Raw genomic sequence first — 18,722 nt, 5'->3', positions numbered from 1 at the left:
CATAGATAAGCGATTACCACATGTTGTGATTCAAGGAATTCTAAAGAGTTTCAGTCTTTAATTGAGAAAACAAAAAAGGGGGAGATTGTGATTTCTGCCATATGTTGTGATTCAAGGAATACTAGAGAATCTCAGTCTTTAACTAGGAAAACAAAAAAAAGGAGATTGTGATTTCAGCTAGAGAGAGAGAGAGGAGGGGGGGAGTTGTGTTGTATTATTGTTACTTCATATTTTTACCTTTTAGTTTTGTTTATTATCTTCTGGTTCCCAAATTTTTATTAAAATTAATAATAAATAATAGTTTGTCGTGTTCAATCTTTTAATTGAATATGTGTATGCATTTATCATCATTTAATAACTGGATTTCCGATTTCATTATGAGAATATGCGTTTTTCAGTTTTCTCTTACACTTGTAAACTCCTCGTCGGATGTTTGGAATGCAGAGCATATTACTCAGTGCCGGTGGTTAGCAGCCGTTACTAGTAGCCACACCAATTTGGTCTTTATCCCGTGTCCATGACCACCATGCAATTAATGAAGAGGGGAGAATTGAGAATTTCTAATAATCCTTTAAACGCACCGGTGAGAGGTGACAAAACGAACTACCGAACTCTGTTCGAGTTCGGAGATCGTATGAAATAAAGGGACTGGGGACCAACTGTGGAACTCTGTTTTTTATATCCCAGTTTCGTTTATTATCTAATTAATAATCCTTTAAATGCACCGGTGAGATGACAAAAATATTTTTCGGTGAGAATCAATGAAGATATTTTTTCAGTCAGTTACGTTTTAAGAGAGAATGGCAAAAAAGAAAATAGAGAAAGGTTAGTAGGGTATTTTGGTAATTTAATGCTTTCTGTCATCTGATTTAACGGCTTAGAGAGTATCTGCCGCAACATAAAAGTTCAGGGGGGGTGTTTGTCACAAAAGAAATATATATATATATATATATATATTTTAAATTATATTAAAATTTTCATTATTTTTTTTTTAATTTTTAAAAAATATGACTTAGCCCAATCTGTGACCCAGCCTGGCCCAAAACTCTACTATGGATCAGCTTGGCTTGTGGCACTGCATGAGTCCATGCGAGCTTGGGCCATGATCATACCGAACCAACCCCCGAAGTATCCCAAAAAAAGAAAATACAGCCCAGCTCGGCCCGCACTTTGCACGGGCAGCATGCGGGTCATGCCGATCAACATAGCCAAATTTACACTTATAGGGAAAGTTTGTTGCTATGGTTGTAATGGCACCATGGTTCTTGTTCAGATCCTATCAGAGTTATACCATCGGAGAAGCTTGGTAAATTGATTCCATAATTGGTAACAGGTCGAAAGGATGTTAAGTCAAGGTCACAACTGATTCTTCTAGAGCTTTGGTTGATTTGGACACTAGACTATTTCGTGACATAGTAACCAAAGGTCTTATCAAACCCATATCTAATCTATTGTGTTTGTAAAGTTGGTAAATGCCGATTCCAATTGGATGGTTCACCTAAAACCAATGTTCGGAAAATTGGACTGAATTGATCGGTTGAACCAGTCAAATCGTGACCCGGACCCTGACCGCTTCGATCATACCCCCAAAGCCATTTCATTAAAAGAACTGTAAAAAACCATCCGCCCGCCTAATTCAACCTGGGAACCAGTAAACTGGTAACAGTTTTGTATAACTGGCCGGTTTTATTTTACAAAAAGACAAAAAAAAACGCAAAAATGGACCAAATAGAACCAAGGTCTAAAACCAAAATCCCAAAACCTTCGTCTACTCATCCCCTTCTTTCTCTGATCGAACTCCAGGACTCTACCACTAAGCACTGCCTCCAAGCTCCCTCGCTCCAGCAATAGTTGCCGCTGACGCCACTAGCGGTAGCTGACAATGCCAGCCAAGTACTCTCTCTCTCTCTCTCTCTCCTCTTCCTCCTCCTCCTCCTTCTTCTTCTTCCCGCTGGTGGTCTGTTCACTACGCACAATAGTTCCTCTCCTCTCCTCTTCCAGCGGTGGTCTGTTCACCGTCACTTAGCACGCCTCTCCTCCTCCTCCTTCCCACTGGTGGTCTGCTCACTACGCACAGTAGTTCCTCTCCTCTTCCCTCCTCCTCCGGCGGTGGTCTGTTTATTGTCTCTTAGCGTGCACAGTTTCTTTTCATATGAATCATCACCGCAAACTCTTTCAATTTCTTTTTTGAAATTGATTTATTTTTCAAATTTTCTCTTCATGTCAATCATTCAAAGGTAAATCTATATTTTTAAATTTTCTATTGTCTTTTATTGTTCAGTTTGTGGCTCTTGTTAAAAAATTCTCACAGGGGTTTCTATTTGCAACTGTATCAAAAAGTTCAAGGGAGGTGATCCTAAATTTGTAATTACTAAATTTTAGGAGAGGTTTCAGCAATTTATCCTTGATAAAAAGGAATTGCACTTGTTACCACTTTGATAAAGAAGAAAATGATGATTTTTGGGGGTCGTTCATTTCTGCTTATCTCTTATCTCTTAAAGTAAAATCATACAATTTTTTGTTTTCTAATGATAATCCCAAAAAGACAAACAAAAAATCTCATATATAGGGTCAAAATGGATATTTGATATTTTTCAGAGTTTAGAATTCAGAATATCCTCTACATTCAGAGTTCAATTTACATGATGTACAACTTGAAGGTGATGTTGAGTCAATTTCAAAGCTTCTATTGGATGCATCTAGGTATTCTTCATGGTGCATTCCTACAATCATTGCTGATTGCCCGAGTTATACCCTAATTGATAGCCTTCTTCTTTTTCTTGTCTTATGTTAGTAGAGGAAACAACACGGTGGCTTATCTATCATCTTGCTTGGGTTGTTGTATCTTTTTCTCATATTATTACTTGGTGTATATGCCCTATGTTTCTAATAGCCATTGTAGAATATTATATTTCTTATCATGATAGAATGAAATTCAAGAATTTTGCTTTCAATAAAATTAATAAAAAGAATTATTAATAGAAATTTTCTAAATTTATAAAAATATAATTATTAAAATTAATAAAAAAGAGTAAAAATTAATGAAAATAACAAAATTAATATCCATTTAAAAAATAATACAAACTTATCTAATAATAATAAAATTAAAATGTAAAAAAATAAGTAAAATAATATAAATTTATTAGTTTTAAAATTTTCTTTCATTAGTTCAAATCCCATTTAAAATTTGGCATCGTTAAGCATTAATAAAATAATGGTCAGGTTGGACTAAGACTAGTTCAACCTACTTGAGAATGTTATAGGGATCCTCCAGCTTCAATTTTGCTTGGCAAGTCCCATGCATAGGGGTGTATAATCAGTCGGTTTCGTTTGGTTCAACTAGAACCAAGGACCTTATCAACTATTCAGTTTGACCATCTTCCCCAATCGAGTTAAGCCAAATTGGAGTTAAAAACCAAACTGACCCTAACTGAATTTAGTTCGGTTTGGTTTGGTTTTTGATTTGGTCGGATCCTTAATTGCAAAAGTTTATGTAGTTGAACTTGGTTATACTATAGTGACAAACAAATATGTTACATCATTTTTTATCATTAAATGACAAGCAAATAAAAATTTAAAATTCAGCCAATCCAACAATCGTCAAGTATCCTCTATAAGAGCAATAAAAGGAGAGACAAACTAGGAATTGATTTGCTAAAGTTGCCCATGTTTTATTTATACAAGATAACATATGCAAATTTGTTAAGTGTAGGCAATAAGAGACAACGAATGCATGAATTATGGAAATTTAAATAATACATTGTAATCTTAGATTCATCAAAAACTAGTACTCCAATAGGCCCTATCAACACAAATTTCGTATATAAATCCAAATACAAGAAAAATGAAGACAAATTCAAGTAATTTGATTTCTTTATATTTGTGAATTAAATGGAACCTATGATTCTCTCTTGAAGATGTACTTCTTCCAACTTAAGGATTTGGATTGAGTTGAAGCCGAGGGTCAAATGACATTCTCCCATATTTCAGAAAATGACAAAGATTGCTTTCTTCAATTGAGCTTTGACAGTTTGATCAAAAGAAGGATTTTACAAGAACTTCAAGAGTGTTGTATCTTTGCTCTTTAGAAAGCTGGGGATGTGTTTCCTCCATCTCCAAGAGCTTTCTAACTTAGTTTCTCCTTGACCAAAAGTCCCCTCCCTCTTAATGAGGACCCCTATGTTGGACAGTTTTTGTATGTCCTTAGTTTCAATCAGTTTTGATGTACTTTTGATATTTAATATAAATAAATGAAGTACATGTTTGATTCATCTTGTGTGGTATACTTCTGTGTGTAAGACCCTAAAACTGGACACTTAATGAGACTTGTGTTGGTTTAAAATATTCACAGCCGTTGGATAAGTCTGGGGAGATTTATCCTGTCGAGGCTGACACTGGTGTGTTGCCAACTGTTGGGGTGGCTTGTCTCAGCTGCCAGGGTGAGACCCAAGGCACATGCAGTGTAGGATTACTTAAACCCTTGAACCTGACCAGATTTCCAGTATTGCCCTGGACCTTGGAGGTCGAGGTTGCTGCTCATATGCTTGTCGAAGTCGCACGTTTCAAGTATGCACACGTTTTCAGAACGCGTGGCACGCTCTTACGCTGCTGATCGAAAGTGCCTGGACCGAAGCCGAACTCCTTATGGGTACATACGCACACAATGACGATAACGAGAGTACGGTAGCCACCAGGCCAAATATCTGAGAGCCGGGTGTTATCTGGACGCCTGTCGGTAGGGACTCGGGAGTAATCCCAAAAGATCCAATCCAACGGATATCCAAGCAATTGAACGGAGACACGAGAGAAGTCTTTCCCAATTCTAAACTCTGCTCCTCCCTCGTGCCTACAGGTTTTGCTTCATTACTTCGGTCTCTGTGTGCTACGAACCCAAACCACGTTTCTGTGTGTATGTTGTTTTTGACGAAAATCGCACTGCAACGTGGACGGCAGTTTTATGTCCAGCTGTTTCTCTCTCCTTTCTGAGCAGACTCGAGTTTAAATACAGCCCCTGCTCAACCTGCCACCCCACGCTCAGTTTTTTCGTCCGCAGACACGGCACTTGTTTCAGTGGAAGCGTTCGGAGGAAAGCTTGCTAGATCTTGTGCAAGAACAATGTTGGTTTCCATGTCGAGCACTGCAGGCCTCGTAATCCCCTGCAAGGGTATATGGATTCGATTGCCATTTCCTCTTTCTGCGTTTCTTTCTTTTCCTTGTTTTCTGTTCTGGGTTTCTTTCTTTTCTCTCGAATCATTTTAAAATGTTTGCATACCTTTTTTTTTTTATTCTTGTAACTTTCTGATAAATGTCTGCTCTGATTGTGCAGCTGCGGTTGCATGGGAAGCCGGGAAGCCGCTGGTGATGGAGCAGGTGGAGGTGGCTCCACCACAGGTCATGGAAGTCAGGATCAAGATCAAATATACTTCACTTTGCCATACTGATCTTTACTTCTGGGAAGCTAAGGTTAGTAAATGGTTGCGACTTTATTTCCAACATTTAGTCTGGGAACAGAGTTAGACACCATTTTTCTTTGATTTAATAATAATCGGTTGCTTTCTTTTATATTTTTTTTATTCACATCAAATATGAACGACCAATTTATTGTATTTTATGGCTTCTATCTCTTTCGACCTGATTTTTTTTTTAATTTATATTAATATGAATATTAGATTGCCTCCAATGTAAATCGATCTGCATTTTCCCTATTCACTGGTTTAGGTAAAATTTTCCTGCTAAAAGGACAAAACTTGGCAGCTTAATTTGCTTGACAAGGTTTTTAATTTTTGGGGCTTTCACCATACTTGTTACTTGCTGGGCTTCTAAGTCACCGAATTTGTTCTGTATATGAGCTAGCCATCTGCAAGCATTTATATTTTTAACCTTAAGAAATTTGGGTTTTGGATTTTCAGGGCCAAACGCCATTGTTTCCTCGCATATTTGGCCATGAAGCAGCTGGGTAAGCTATTCTGTACGTCTACTTTTTGTCCTTTATTCCCTTCAACTTAGTTTTACCTTATAGACTGAGGAGAGGATGTTGCCCCTAGTATTAGAGCAGGATGGCAAAGTGGAGAGGTGCATAGAGAATCTCATGTGATAGGCAAGTACTACTTATATTGAAAGAAAAATTTTATATAAAACAGTTGTAAGGCCAGCAGCATTATTGCTGTATGGAGCAGATTGCTTGGCATTCACAAACAACTGTTTTAAGTGTGACAGAAATACTAGGAAAGGATAGAGTGAAAAAATGGAAAGGATAAGGTCAGAATTGAAGTCATTTGTGCAGCTAACGATGATTAGTAGTTACTTAAGTTACTTATATTTTCAAATTTTCACAGTTGTTGGATTTGTCTGATGGTAAAGTATATGAAGTAGAGTTTCTAGGAGACATATAGGGGAATCCTCATAAACAAAACTTGTTGGCAGAATTGTGGAAAGTGTTGGTGAAGGAGTAACAGACCTTAAGGAGGGAGACCATGTACTTCCAGTGTTCACAGGGGAGTGTGGGGACTGCAGTCACTGCAAATCTGAGGAGAGCAATATGTGTGACCTTCTGAGAATAAACACAGACAGAGGAGTCATGATTAATGATGGGAAATCAAGGTTTTCAATTAATGGAAACCCAATCAATCACTTTGTTGGAACATCCACCTTCAGCGAATACACTGTTGTTCATTCAGGCTGTCTTGCAAAGATCAATCCATTGGCACCTTTGGATAAAGTTTGTATCCTCAGTTGTGGCATCTCAACAGGTTAGTCAAACTTGATCTTGTGCCTATAAGAATGTTGCCCATAAGTTGTCTGTATATATTTATATCTTTTCTCTCAAATTTCAGGTTTGGGTGCTACTCTAAACGTGGCTAAACCAAAGAAGGGATCTTCTGTTGCCATATTTGGCTTGGGAGCTGTAGGCCTAGCTGTAAGAATTCTGCAATTCAATTACTTAATATCTAATTTCTTTTGCACAGCTTTTACTCTGGTTTTATTCAATTTTTTGTTTCTTTCCTTCGTGTCTAGGCTGCTGAAGGGGCAAGAATTGCTGGAGCCTCAAGAATTATTGGAGTTGATTTGAACCCCAAGAGATTTGTGGAAGGTAAGCTCATCAAATTCTTTTTATCAATGTCCTTGCAATATTGAGTAACCTGTTATTAATGGCGAAACCTGTTCTTATTAGTTTAACATGTTTTATCTTTTCTAATATCTTCATTGCCCTATATTTTTTTCTTTCTTCTTTTTCCAGCCAAGAAATTTGGTGTCACGGAATTTGTGAATCCTAAGGACCACAACAGACCTGTGCATGAGGTATCAATCTATTTTCCTGTTTACAACTCTGTTTTCTACTCTAAATATGGTTTTCTTTTTCATACATATCCAATTCTCTTGATCCACACAGGTTCTTCAAGAGATGACGAACGGTGGGGTTGATAGGAGTCTCGAGTGCACAGGAAACATTAATGCCATGATGTCTGCTTTCGAATGCGTTCACGACGTATGCATCATTATATATCAAATAGCAAATTTCATACTTCATTTTCTGTTGATTCTTCAGTTTCTTTTGTTTCTTATGATCAATTCAGTAGCCAGTAACTTTGCCCACTAAACAATGTAGGGATGGGGTGTAGCCGTACTTGTTGGAGTTCCAAACAAGGATGCAGTTTTTATGACCAAACCCATTAATGTTCTGAATGAAAGGACACTCAAAGGAACCTTCTTTGGGAATTATAAACCTCGCACAGATCTTCCTTCTGTTGTCAATATGTACATGAACAAGGTAAGTTCATGCAATCACTGAAGAGATGTGTGTATATTTCCTTTTACCAGTCTCAAATTTCTTGTCTTGAGTTTCAAGTGCCAAAAATCTTAGGAGGATTGCAAAACTTTTTCTCTGCAGGAATTTGAATTGGACAAATTCATCACCCATCATGTTCCTTTCTCCGAGATCAACAAGGCCTTTGAGTATATGATTAGGGGTGAGGGTCTGCGCTGTATCATCAATATGGAAGAGTAGAGTGAAGGATGGAGAGACTGAAAGGAACCATGGTATTTGGGCCTTTCTCAATTGCTGTCTATGTACTTGAACTTTCTTCCTCCTTGTTTTACTTGGCGTCTTTTTTGTACAATGTGAAAGTTGTAATCGTCTACTGATACCCTTTGAGCATGAACATGAATATGAAATCTTGACAAGTAGCCTATGCCAGAACTCAATTTTTATGGAAACTGACTACAACTATACACCAAAACTCCAGCCAAAGGAGGTGCTTCGGAGATTCTGTGGGCGTTGAGGACGTTACAATTGTTTACACAAAATGGGTATTTGATGTTTCAGCTGGTTTATTGATAAAGAAAAAAAATGTTTCAGCTGGTTTCTCCTCCATTTGGCAAATTTCATCCCGGTATCCCTGCTCTGATCTGCCAAAAACCCAACTTCATTTTTTTGGATCTTGTGTGGTAGAAGAGTATTCAGGGACTTAATTGAATCATCATTCACAGTCACGGGCCTGGGCAAACATGTCAGGATTTGCACTGATGTGGCTTTGATTCCTCTGTATGTGGTCAATTTGAACAAAAGTTTGTTTTAAAGTGTTGTTGTCAATGGGTAGGCATGGATCCCACCCGATAAGTATGAGCAGAACCAGTTTCGAATCTGACCTATATGGTCTGCAATCCGGACAATATGGTCTGACCAAATAAGACCCCATTAAAATCGATAGCTCAACAATCAGTCCTACATCAATTTGGGTCTTAATCCCTCGGCCCAATTGTAATCAGGACACAAAATACACTAACTGTTCTAGCCGGTCGGGCTGGGCCGGGTTTATGGTCAATTCAGGCCCAACCCCAAGTTTTGGGCCTAAGGCCTGAGGTCAAGGTTGATCTTTTCGATCTGAGTCCAGTCCAGTCCGCACTGTAATCAGGTTTGAACTATCAAAAGGATATGCCTAGACTCAATCCGAAAAATAGAAGTCTTACCCGAGTCTTACTTGAGACAAAAATTCAAGCCCAGTTAATATAAAATTTCGGACTGGGTCCAGTTGAACCTGCAAATACACACCAGTCCTTATACAATTGTATCGGTTTGGTTTGTCAGGTCTACCTGTCCAGATGGGTGAGCATTTTGGGGATGAATTTTTGGATTTGGCCTTTGAATCCATATTACTTATCTTACTGCTTAACCCTTCAGATATTGTAATAGGACTGATTGTTACTGCTGTTGATACCATTTGGCATAGAATTAAATGCTTTGATACTAAAATTATATTATAGGATTGAATATTTTGTTACCTAAATGATGTAGTTAGATGAGAATCATTTGGGGTTTTGGGTCAAATCTTTGAGAATTGTAAATATTTAGGCCATGTTTGGTTTGAAGGAAAAGATAGGGAAAGGAAGGGAAACGTAGGGAAAACTAGGGATTAAAAAAAAGTAGAAAAGTTTTTACAACAAACCCAACATTAAAAAAAGAAATAGAAAATTCAAGAAGGTTTTGAGTAGGGCTGTTCATGGGTTGGGTTGGGTCGGTTTAATAAATTTTTTTCAACCGACCCGACCTGGTTGGGTTATTTAAAGAGCAAATCAAATCCAACCTACCATTAAGCAAAACCGACCCAAACATAGAGGGTCAGTTTGGTCATTTTGGCATTGTTTGTGAACAGCCCTATATTTGGTGTAAAATTTCCTACTCAAAAACAATTCTCAAGGCAAAAGTAATTCCTATTTAACTAATGTTTTATTGTTCTTTAATGTTAAAAATAAGTAACTAACTAGAAAGAATAAACTAGGATAAGGATTACCTAGTTAGGGAAAGACTAAAATCAAAAACTAACTCAGTTCAGTTCGGTTCAGTTTTGGTTTTAACATATGAAAACTAGAAAGAATAAACTAGGATAAGGATTACCTAGTTAGGGAAAGACTATAAAATCAAAAACTAACTCAGTTCGGTTCGGTTCAGTTTTGGTTTTAACATATGAAAACTGAAACCCAAACCAAATTATCAGTTTATCCCTCCTTACAACCTGAAACCGACTGATAGTGAAGAAAAATCGACCAAATCGGATTGGGTTGGACCAGTTTGATCGGTTTAACATTGTTTGTGAACAGCCCAAGTTTTGAGTTTCTATAATATTTAACCTCATCAAGATTTGATACAAATAACAGTTGTCTCAAGTCTCAACTGTAACTGGTTTCACTTGTTCTTCTCACCTCTCCTTTAGCTCTTATTTTTGAGGTCATTCATTCTCATTACTACTTGCTACTTTTGTTCTTTGCTAATCCTACTATTTTTTTTCACAACTTCATTTCTCATTCTATACTTCTTGCAGCATATCAAAGACTTTTTAAACAAGAACCCATATCAAAGTTTTTGAAGCAAAAAATAAAAAATAAAACCCATATCAAAGTTTTAAATATTGATACATGTTAGCCGAAATGGGTGGATTTGTATTAAATTTTTCATACATGGAGAATGTTGAAGTATTGACACATATTGCACCCTATCATACCATACATATCGGTTTTCAAGGACACCATACGCTTAATAATAGAGATTCGGAACAAATATATATATTTTTTTTGAAGACACATTTTAGTAGATTTAAACATTAATAAACATGTAATATATCCATAAATGGTAATAAAAATTAAAAAAAAGGAGTATCTAATTATTGACTCGTATTTTTAAGTATTGAGCTTATTGATGATTTGAACCATGACTTTTGGTTGCATTTTTCTTAAAAAATCTTCAGCATCAAGCAATATCTGTCAAAATTGATGTATATGGGCCGATACTAATATACATTAATATGCATCATTGTGCTCATTGAAACATGTTAGCATGTTTGATCAGAAAAAAAAAATGCATGTCTATGTGGGAAAATGCCAGTTTTTATAGATTCTTTTACATCGTAAATTTTTATAGGTTTCGTTTAGTTAGGAGCAGTGACAAGTGGAGAAATCTATCACAATACAAAGGGAGGGAAACTGTAGCATAGGTGAGGGTTTAGGACAATACATTCAAACTTTGTTATTCGATCTAAACCCTAAAAACTCAATCATAAATCCACCAAAATCCCACCCATTTTGGCCTACAATTTGGTGGGGAAAGTTTTTAACATAAAACTACCTAGTTATATTTTAGAGAAAATCCCTTGGAATTGAACTTCTTTAGTAGAAATGGGTTTAGGTGCTAAATCTCCACTAATTATTTTTCAATTTTTTATTTAAATCTTTCAAGTATAACAGATTTACATGTTTAGATTTTTGAAATGCATAGATAAATACCGATCTCTACCAAAACTATGATGTTTTTTTTTTTTTAAATTAAGTCTCGATTTTTTTGAAAAAATGGAAAAAATAAAAATACAAAAAAAAAGGCTTGATTAAGAAGATCCTTGAGCACCCTCTTGCATGGAGGGCTCCCAATCAAAATTTCCTAGGTTTTCGTTTGATAAGGACAACAACTTCACCATCACAGTCAAAGCTAGAGTCACACTTGTACATGATTTTGTGTCTTAGATTTTATATTTCTGGATCTTCTACCAATCTCTTTGATGTTGTTTCTAATATGTTTTTGACATTAAGATTATATATATTTTCCACTTCCCATCTAGAACCAAGGTTCAAAGTATCTACATAGGCCGATATGCCGGTAGGGTGTATCAGCCTGTATTAGTGTTTTTTTATATTTTATTTATTTTATTTTCAAAACCGGTTCAGAGGAATCGGTTTGAGTCCTGGTTACCCTCTGAATCATGGTCTGATCCTATACAACCCCTGTAGGGGCGTACCAGGAAGTCATCGACATGATACATATCAACCGATACGGGCCGATACATGTCAATACTTTGAACCTTATAGAGCTCTCATCTCTCTCGAATGATATCATTCTAAATCTGATCTCTGAGGAAGAAAATAACATGTTAATGTCAGTCCCGTTGGGGGAGGAGATTATAAGGGCTCTATTTGATATTGGGCTTTGGAAGGCTACAGGCCCGGATGGTATCTCTTCTATGTTTTACCAAAAATGTTGGGACCTTGTTTGAGAAGATCTGGTCCTATTTATTCAAGATTTGTTTTTAATTCCTTAAACAATTGTTTTTATCAATGCTACGGATGTCATCTACAACAATTGTTTTGGTCCCATTGAACTCACGAATGTCATCTACAAAGTAGTTAACAAGGTGGTTACTCAAAGATTGAAGTCGATCATTTCTCGGCTTCTTACTCCATTGTAGAATGTCTTAACTCCGGGTAGGCTTATCACTGACAGTAGGATTGTGGCAACTGAGGTGATAAGCTCCCTAAAAAAGGAAAAAAGGGAGATTCAAAGATTTTTTTTTACTCAAGATAGATCAATCTAGGATAGATTGATCTATCATATGGAATGAGATTTTGTTATTAAATGTTTGTAGCTTAGAGGATTCTCCCCACACTTTTGTGAATTATGTAAATGGCCCGTGCGATGTACGGGATATTTGTACCAATGAATGATACCGCAACCAGATATAGATCTTAACCAAGTGGGGTGTAGTCACTTGTTTGATTCTTCACTTGTGTTAGTGCCAACTTGTTTGATTGTCCTAAAATAAAATCATACTTCAATTACTTCATCCTACTTGAGTGTGAGTGGTAATGTCAAAGAAAATAAAACTGACTTAAGACAAGATCAAGGATTCCATTTATCATATAATGTAATGTGTGTGTATATAAATACACAAAAAGCTCCATATTGCAGCATTAGCACAATGACTTAGAGGGCTATGAAATCAATCATAATGATTCATGCCGGTCATAAATTAAAATCCAAGGACTAATCCTATTTGGAATGGTGTGGAATAGATTCAGTTCAATTATAGAGCCTAGTAGTAGGGGGGTTTGCTCTCAACTTTTCCAGTGCAAGATGTTGAAACCAAACCTTGAGGATGCCAAAAGCAAAACAGAACGACGGTTTTGCTCTTAGCTTGCAAGTGTAGGATATTGAAAGCAAACAACTTGGATCTTTAAGTAAAACAAGCACTAAGTTTTTGTATTTTTATGATGTCTTTCACTGATGGTTAAGAGAATTAGGTGTGTGAGAATTTACAAATTACAAAACACCAAAAAAATGCTTAGAAATTACAAATACAAACTTGATTTGGGAAAATGTAAGCCTGCTTAAGACACAGGATTAAACATTGAATTAAACCCAAAGATGAAAAGTGCTTGAAACTTATAAATCAAAACTTATTAAACCGAAACCCTAATTGCTTAAATTTAATTAAAAAGAAATAATTATCAAAGAAACTCGATTTTAAACTAAAGCATGATATGAAACCAAAATTCCTATTGCATTCTCATAACTTAAAAGAGTGAAAGAGATAATAGAACTTTGCAATTGTGATAAAGATGATATTGAGTACGATTTTGGCATATATTACTGTTGACACATCTTGAGATGAAAGGCAAAAGACTACATATAATCGAAAATGAAGAGCAAAAACACTTGGAACTCAATTAGTTCCAAGTGCCTAAAATCCTACATTATTTCTGTTCACATATTTTCCAATCAATCACCTAGAGGTGTAAATCGGGCCATGCTGGGCCAACACGACACAACCCACATGTGGCCCGTGCAAAGTGCAAGCCGTGATATGTCGGCCCACAGGCCATGCTTCCCTCCCCTAGGATATTTTGGGGGGTCGATCCAGTACAATTCACGTCCTGAGCCCACCTGAGCCCATGCTGTGCCATTCCACGGGCTGAGCCTTGGGCCAAGTCTTTTTTTTTTTTATTTTTGAAAAAATAATGAAAATTTTAACATAAATTAAAAAACATATACAAAAAATTAAAAAAAATCTTAAAATTTTATTTTATATGAATTTTAATGTATACAATTGGTTATATATGCAATAATAAAATGAAGTAATATAATAAAATTGAAAATAAAATTATATATATATATATATATATAGATAGATAGATAGATATAGATATATGGGTCGCACTAGGCCATGTTACAAGTTGGGCCATGCCAGCATGTAGGTTGTAGGCGGCATAGCCCGCTCGATTGTGTTGTGTTAGGCTAGGCCGGCTCAAAATCGTGTCAGAACATGTTGGGCCTCAAGCGACACAGCCCGATTTACAATTCTACAATCACCCCTTATTGTTTGTTGGTTTTTAAGAAAATAAATTAATAAACATAGTTACAAGAGTAAAGCATATAAATGGTATGATAAATAGTGAGGGTAATTTTAGAAAAAAAAATCAGAGTTTCCAAGACAAAAACTAATGGACTTTTAAACAATGACAAAACAAATAGAATTAATGGTGAGGGGTAATTTTGGAAATTAAAATCAGGGAGTTTTGACAAATGGGACGATTATCATTCCATTTTTATTAATGGTCAATAGACTTTACACAGGTGCATAGCAATAGCATGTTCCTCTATGTGAATGTTGCTGAATGAAATCCTGTGTTACCCTACATATCCACAAAGGGGGCTGAGATAAGGGTGTCCCCTCTCCCCTACCTTTTTAATTGAGAAAATTCCCGATCAGTACCCTGTACTTTGTGTCGAGTGACAATTTGGTCCCTAAACTTATAAAATGCAACAATTCAGTATCTGATTGTTCAAAATGTGACAATCTAGTACCTATCGTTAACCAGTCCGTTAATCAGCCGTTAAGTGACATTTGAAAAGTCAAAAATTCCCTTCAAATGCCATCTAATTCTCTTTATCAACCATCCAAACCTTGACAAAAAAATGAACAGCCCCAAATCCTAGCCTCTTCTATTCAAAAAAGTTGGTGATTGCTTAGAAGAATCTAGAATTTGGGACTGTTCATTTTATTGTCAATGTTTGGATGGTTGACAAAGAGAATTAGATGGCATTCTTAGAGCATTTTTGACCTTTCAAATGTTACTTAACAGCTGATTAATGGACTGATTAATAGCAGATACTGGATTGTCACATTTTGAAAGTTCAGGTACTAAATTGTCGCATTTTAAAGTTTAGGTACTGAATTGTTGCATTTTAAAGTTCGGGGACCATATTGTCACTCGAGCCAAAGTACAGAATACTGATAAGGAATTTTCCCTTTTTAATTTTTGTCCGGATGTTCTCTTTCATCTCCTACTCAAGAAAACGTCAATTGGCTTCCCAAAGGGTTAAGGTTTGATAGGGGAACATGTTCTCTTAATCACCTTTTTTTAGATGATATCTTTATATTTGGATGGATGGACTTGTGTCAATGAGTTTAAGGACTGCTTGGACTCTTTCAGCAGCTGATTATATCAACTTGTAAATGTCCAAAAATCTTCAATTTTCTTTAATCCCAATGTTCACAAGCGTAATAAGAGGATCATTGCCTCTATCATGGGAGTAAAGTTTGTAAACATCCTTGTAAAATACTTGGGCGCATATCTAGATGACAAACGATACTCCAAACAAAATTGGAAGCTCAGTGTGGAAAAAAAAATTAAATAAATTGCAGAGTTGGAAGGCTAAATTGTTGTCATAAGCAGGTATGGGTGCTAATAAAAAGCGACTTGTAGGCAATTCTCAATTATTATCTCTCTACCTCTCTCTCTCATCTGAAAGGATTACTCTTCCAAAATTAATTTACTTTGTCGTGACTTTTGGTGGGGTTCATTAGAGAAAGACAAATATCTTATCAGCTAAATATCTTAAGCAATATGTACCTCCTTTTGGTCGATTAATAGATCTACCAATTCTTTTGGGGTTTGGGCTTCTATTTTATTTGGTAGATCTTTAATCAAGACCCAGTTATTGGCAATGGCTGGCAGGTGACTATCCAAGATGATCCATGGATTGATGGGTGGAATCAAAATGCTGTAAGAGAGTTGGGACTTTCTTACTTACAATGGTAAGCTAGCTAATCTTATTGATGCAAATACTAGAAACTGGAAACACTCTTTGATTTCTGCCATATTTCCTCAACCTTTAAGGCTGTATTTGGTTTGAAGAAAAAGTAGGGAAAGGAAGGGAAAGATAGGATAACCTATACAAGGTTTATAAAGGTTTTTCTACCTTTCCCTTCCTTTCCCTACTTTTTCCTTCAAACCAAACATAGCCTAAGCTAATGCCATCATCTTACTCCACTACTGTCACATGACACCTCTATGGAGGATACTTGATCTGGATAACTTCTTCTAATGGGTTTTTTCGCCTTGGCTTCCGCACTCTGAGCTCTTCATCAGCACTCTCCTAGTCATCTCAAACTGACACTACTTTTGGTAAGTGGTCTTGGAACCAATTTTGGAAATTCAAACACCTTCAGCCTTGGGTGCACTTATTCATCAGGAAGTGCATCTCTCTCCCTCTCTCTCTTCATGTCAACACTGAGATTGCTAAGAGGTAGTTCATTAATTACAATTGTGTTTACAATATTTATCATTTGCAACAAGAGTCCATGGATCATTTGTTTTTCCATTGCCCACCGGTGCAAAGACTCTGTTTCCTTTCTCCATTAAGCTTGAGAGCGGATTATCATTCTAACTGGTCAATGCTCTACTAACTTTATGAAGTGAGATGGAGGATCCTAGGAGGAATAATGTTTTAGTGTTTGCTAACTGCTCACTAGTCTTTTGGTAAATTTGGAAAGCTCATTGTGGTTTGATCCTCAACAACAAACCTTTTGATATACCATCCATAGCACTGGTCTACTTGCTGATTGTAGGGATCTTTTGAATAGTATCCCTCATTGTTCAATGTGGTTTACTAAAAGATTTGGAAATTGATGGTGTGCGATCTGGCGGCTCTCACTTGGCAAGTGACTCGGACGTTGAGCTGGAAGTTTCCTTTGTCGGTGGCCAAGCTAAGTTTGGTCGAGCTAGGTTTGACCAAGCTATGTAGTTCTGCAAGAGAGAGAGTTAGAGTGCTCAGGCTGCTTTTACCTAGGGTGGGCACTTTGATACTTAAGTTAGCGAAGAGTTCTTTGAGATGCTTAGAAGATTAGAGAGTGTGAGAGTTTAATCGCACGTACCTTCTCTGAGGGGGATGGTGACTTTATATAGGTGTGAGTGATTAGAGACCTTCTGTAATGGGTCTCAAACTCTCGTAGAGTTGTTTCCATTAAGTTGGGAGAGAGTAATGGCATTGGTTATGTAATCTGTACAGAGGGCTAAGGTCCATCTGATTCACTCTAATGCGGATGATGCGGGTAGGTCGGCCTAACGATCAACTCATTAATATTCTAGAGAACTCGGTCTGGCAATGGATCTATGTGATAAGTCAGTGAGCATGCCTTGTAGGTTGCCGATAGTACCTTTCTTGGCTCGTTCGGTCCCTGAGGTAGGTCTCTCCTTGCTTGGAGGTCCTTTAGGTCGGACAGGCCAAGGTACCTTAATTAGGTCAGCCCTGGTGAGGTGCTACTAGTTGACCTGCCGAGGTGATCCACTTACTTAGCGTCGAGGTATCACTTAGAAGCCACGTGTTGTGATGTAATTTGGAGGACCAAATTACCCCTCATCAGAAACCAAATGATGCATATTTTGGCTAGGGAAGCCCTTACTATCTCTTCTTTTTGTACCTAGTCATCTGTGCCTGATTTTTTGCATTGTTTGGTTCTCCATGATTGTTCACTAAACAATTTTAATGAATGAATGGCCTTTTTATTGCCATAAAAAAATTTACATAAACAATCAAATATAGATGATTCGGTACATGTAATAATTCATAAAATAGTTATATACCCATTAATTAGCATATTAATATTAGATTGACTTGAATGTTTTGTTCCAATTGTACACTAAATGTGATATGTAATAATTAATAACTCATATTTTTAATAATGTATTATTTATTTTTATACATATGAGTTTGTACTTGCTTGATGATTCTGGGTGTATAATTTGTAGGATTCAACTATTATATTGGAAATACTTATAACCAATCATGTGGTTATTTATCAAATTGACCAGGCTAAGGGGGCCAAAGCCCTTCCGGTATCATGTCTTTTCAAACACATAGATTTTTCCTAATTGATAATAGTGCATCATTATATTTAGGGTCCATTTGTTTTTTGCATTTTAAGAGGGAAAAGTTGGTCAATGGGGAAATACCCATATTCTTTTTTTTCAAATTTATGTGAGATCCATGGAAAATTTATTTTCCCTGGCAAATAAGTAATATCCATCTCCTAGGTGGGTAAGTAACTTTCCCACCCGAGGGAGAAAGTTGTCAAAACTTGGATGGGACAAAATTATCACTTTAAATAATGGTTTTTTTATGGCTAAGAGGGTCAATATCTTATTTACCTAGGAAATAGAAAAAAAAAAAAACATGAATAGATGCATTTAACTGGATAAGTATTTCCTAAAAAACACTTACTCAAATAAGTACATTTACCTAGGTAATTAACTTCCTGAAAAGCAAACAAGGCCTTTGGGTGTAAGATTGAGAATTGACACATTGATCATTGCATTATTTGTGAAGTAATTATGTAATGTTTACATCCATAAAAAGTTATGCAATGTCTATATATCTTCAATATCGATTATTAGGTATCATTTCAACAACTATAAAGCACTATTTTATGTTTGAACTTTATTTATATTCTTAATCGGCTAAAGGTAGAGGCGAGGCAGTTGAGTGAGACCGTGAGAGTGAGGTGTGAAGTGTGAACCTCAGAATATATTGTATATTATATTTATATATAAATAAAAAACTAAAAAAAATGGAAACATATATAAGCATATACTTGTATATGATTGTATTCACATAAACTAAC

General features: G+C 36.3%; 1 protein-coding gene across 1 annotated transcript; it reads left to right on the top strand.

The window, feature by feature from the left end:
- The first annotated feature begins 4,850 nt into the window (after positions 1-4,850).
- On the top strand, positions 4,851-8,197 carry LOC104602143 (alcohol dehydrogenase 1-like). Its single transcript, XM_010265729.3, has 10 exons — positions 4,851-5,164; positions 5,327-5,463; positions 5,910-5,956; positions 6,424-6,749; positions 6,834-6,916; positions 7,015-7,090; positions 7,238-7,299; positions 7,391-7,486; positions 7,607-7,768; positions 7,889-8,197. Exons 1-10 carry the CDS (start codon positions 5,116-5,118, stop codon positions 8,003-8,005), a joined length of 1,155 nt encoding a protein of 384 aa, XP_010264031.1. The 5' UTR covers positions 4,851-5,115; the 3' UTR covers positions 8,006-8,197.
- Positions 8,198-18,722: the final 10,525 nt, after the last annotated feature.

The sequence above is a fragment of the Nelumbo nucifera genome, chromosome 3 (genome assembly GCF_055504915.1).
Source record: "Nelumbo nucifera cultivar China Antique chromosome 3, China Antique-T2T, whole genome shotgun sequence".
Taxonomy (NCBI): domain Eukaryota; kingdom Viridiplantae; phylum Streptophyta; class Magnoliopsida; order Proteales; family Nelumbonaceae; genus Nelumbo; species Nelumbo nucifera.
The sequence above is the reverse complement of the archived record's forward strand: the minus strand, read 5'-3'. Positions and strand labels throughout refer to the sequence as shown.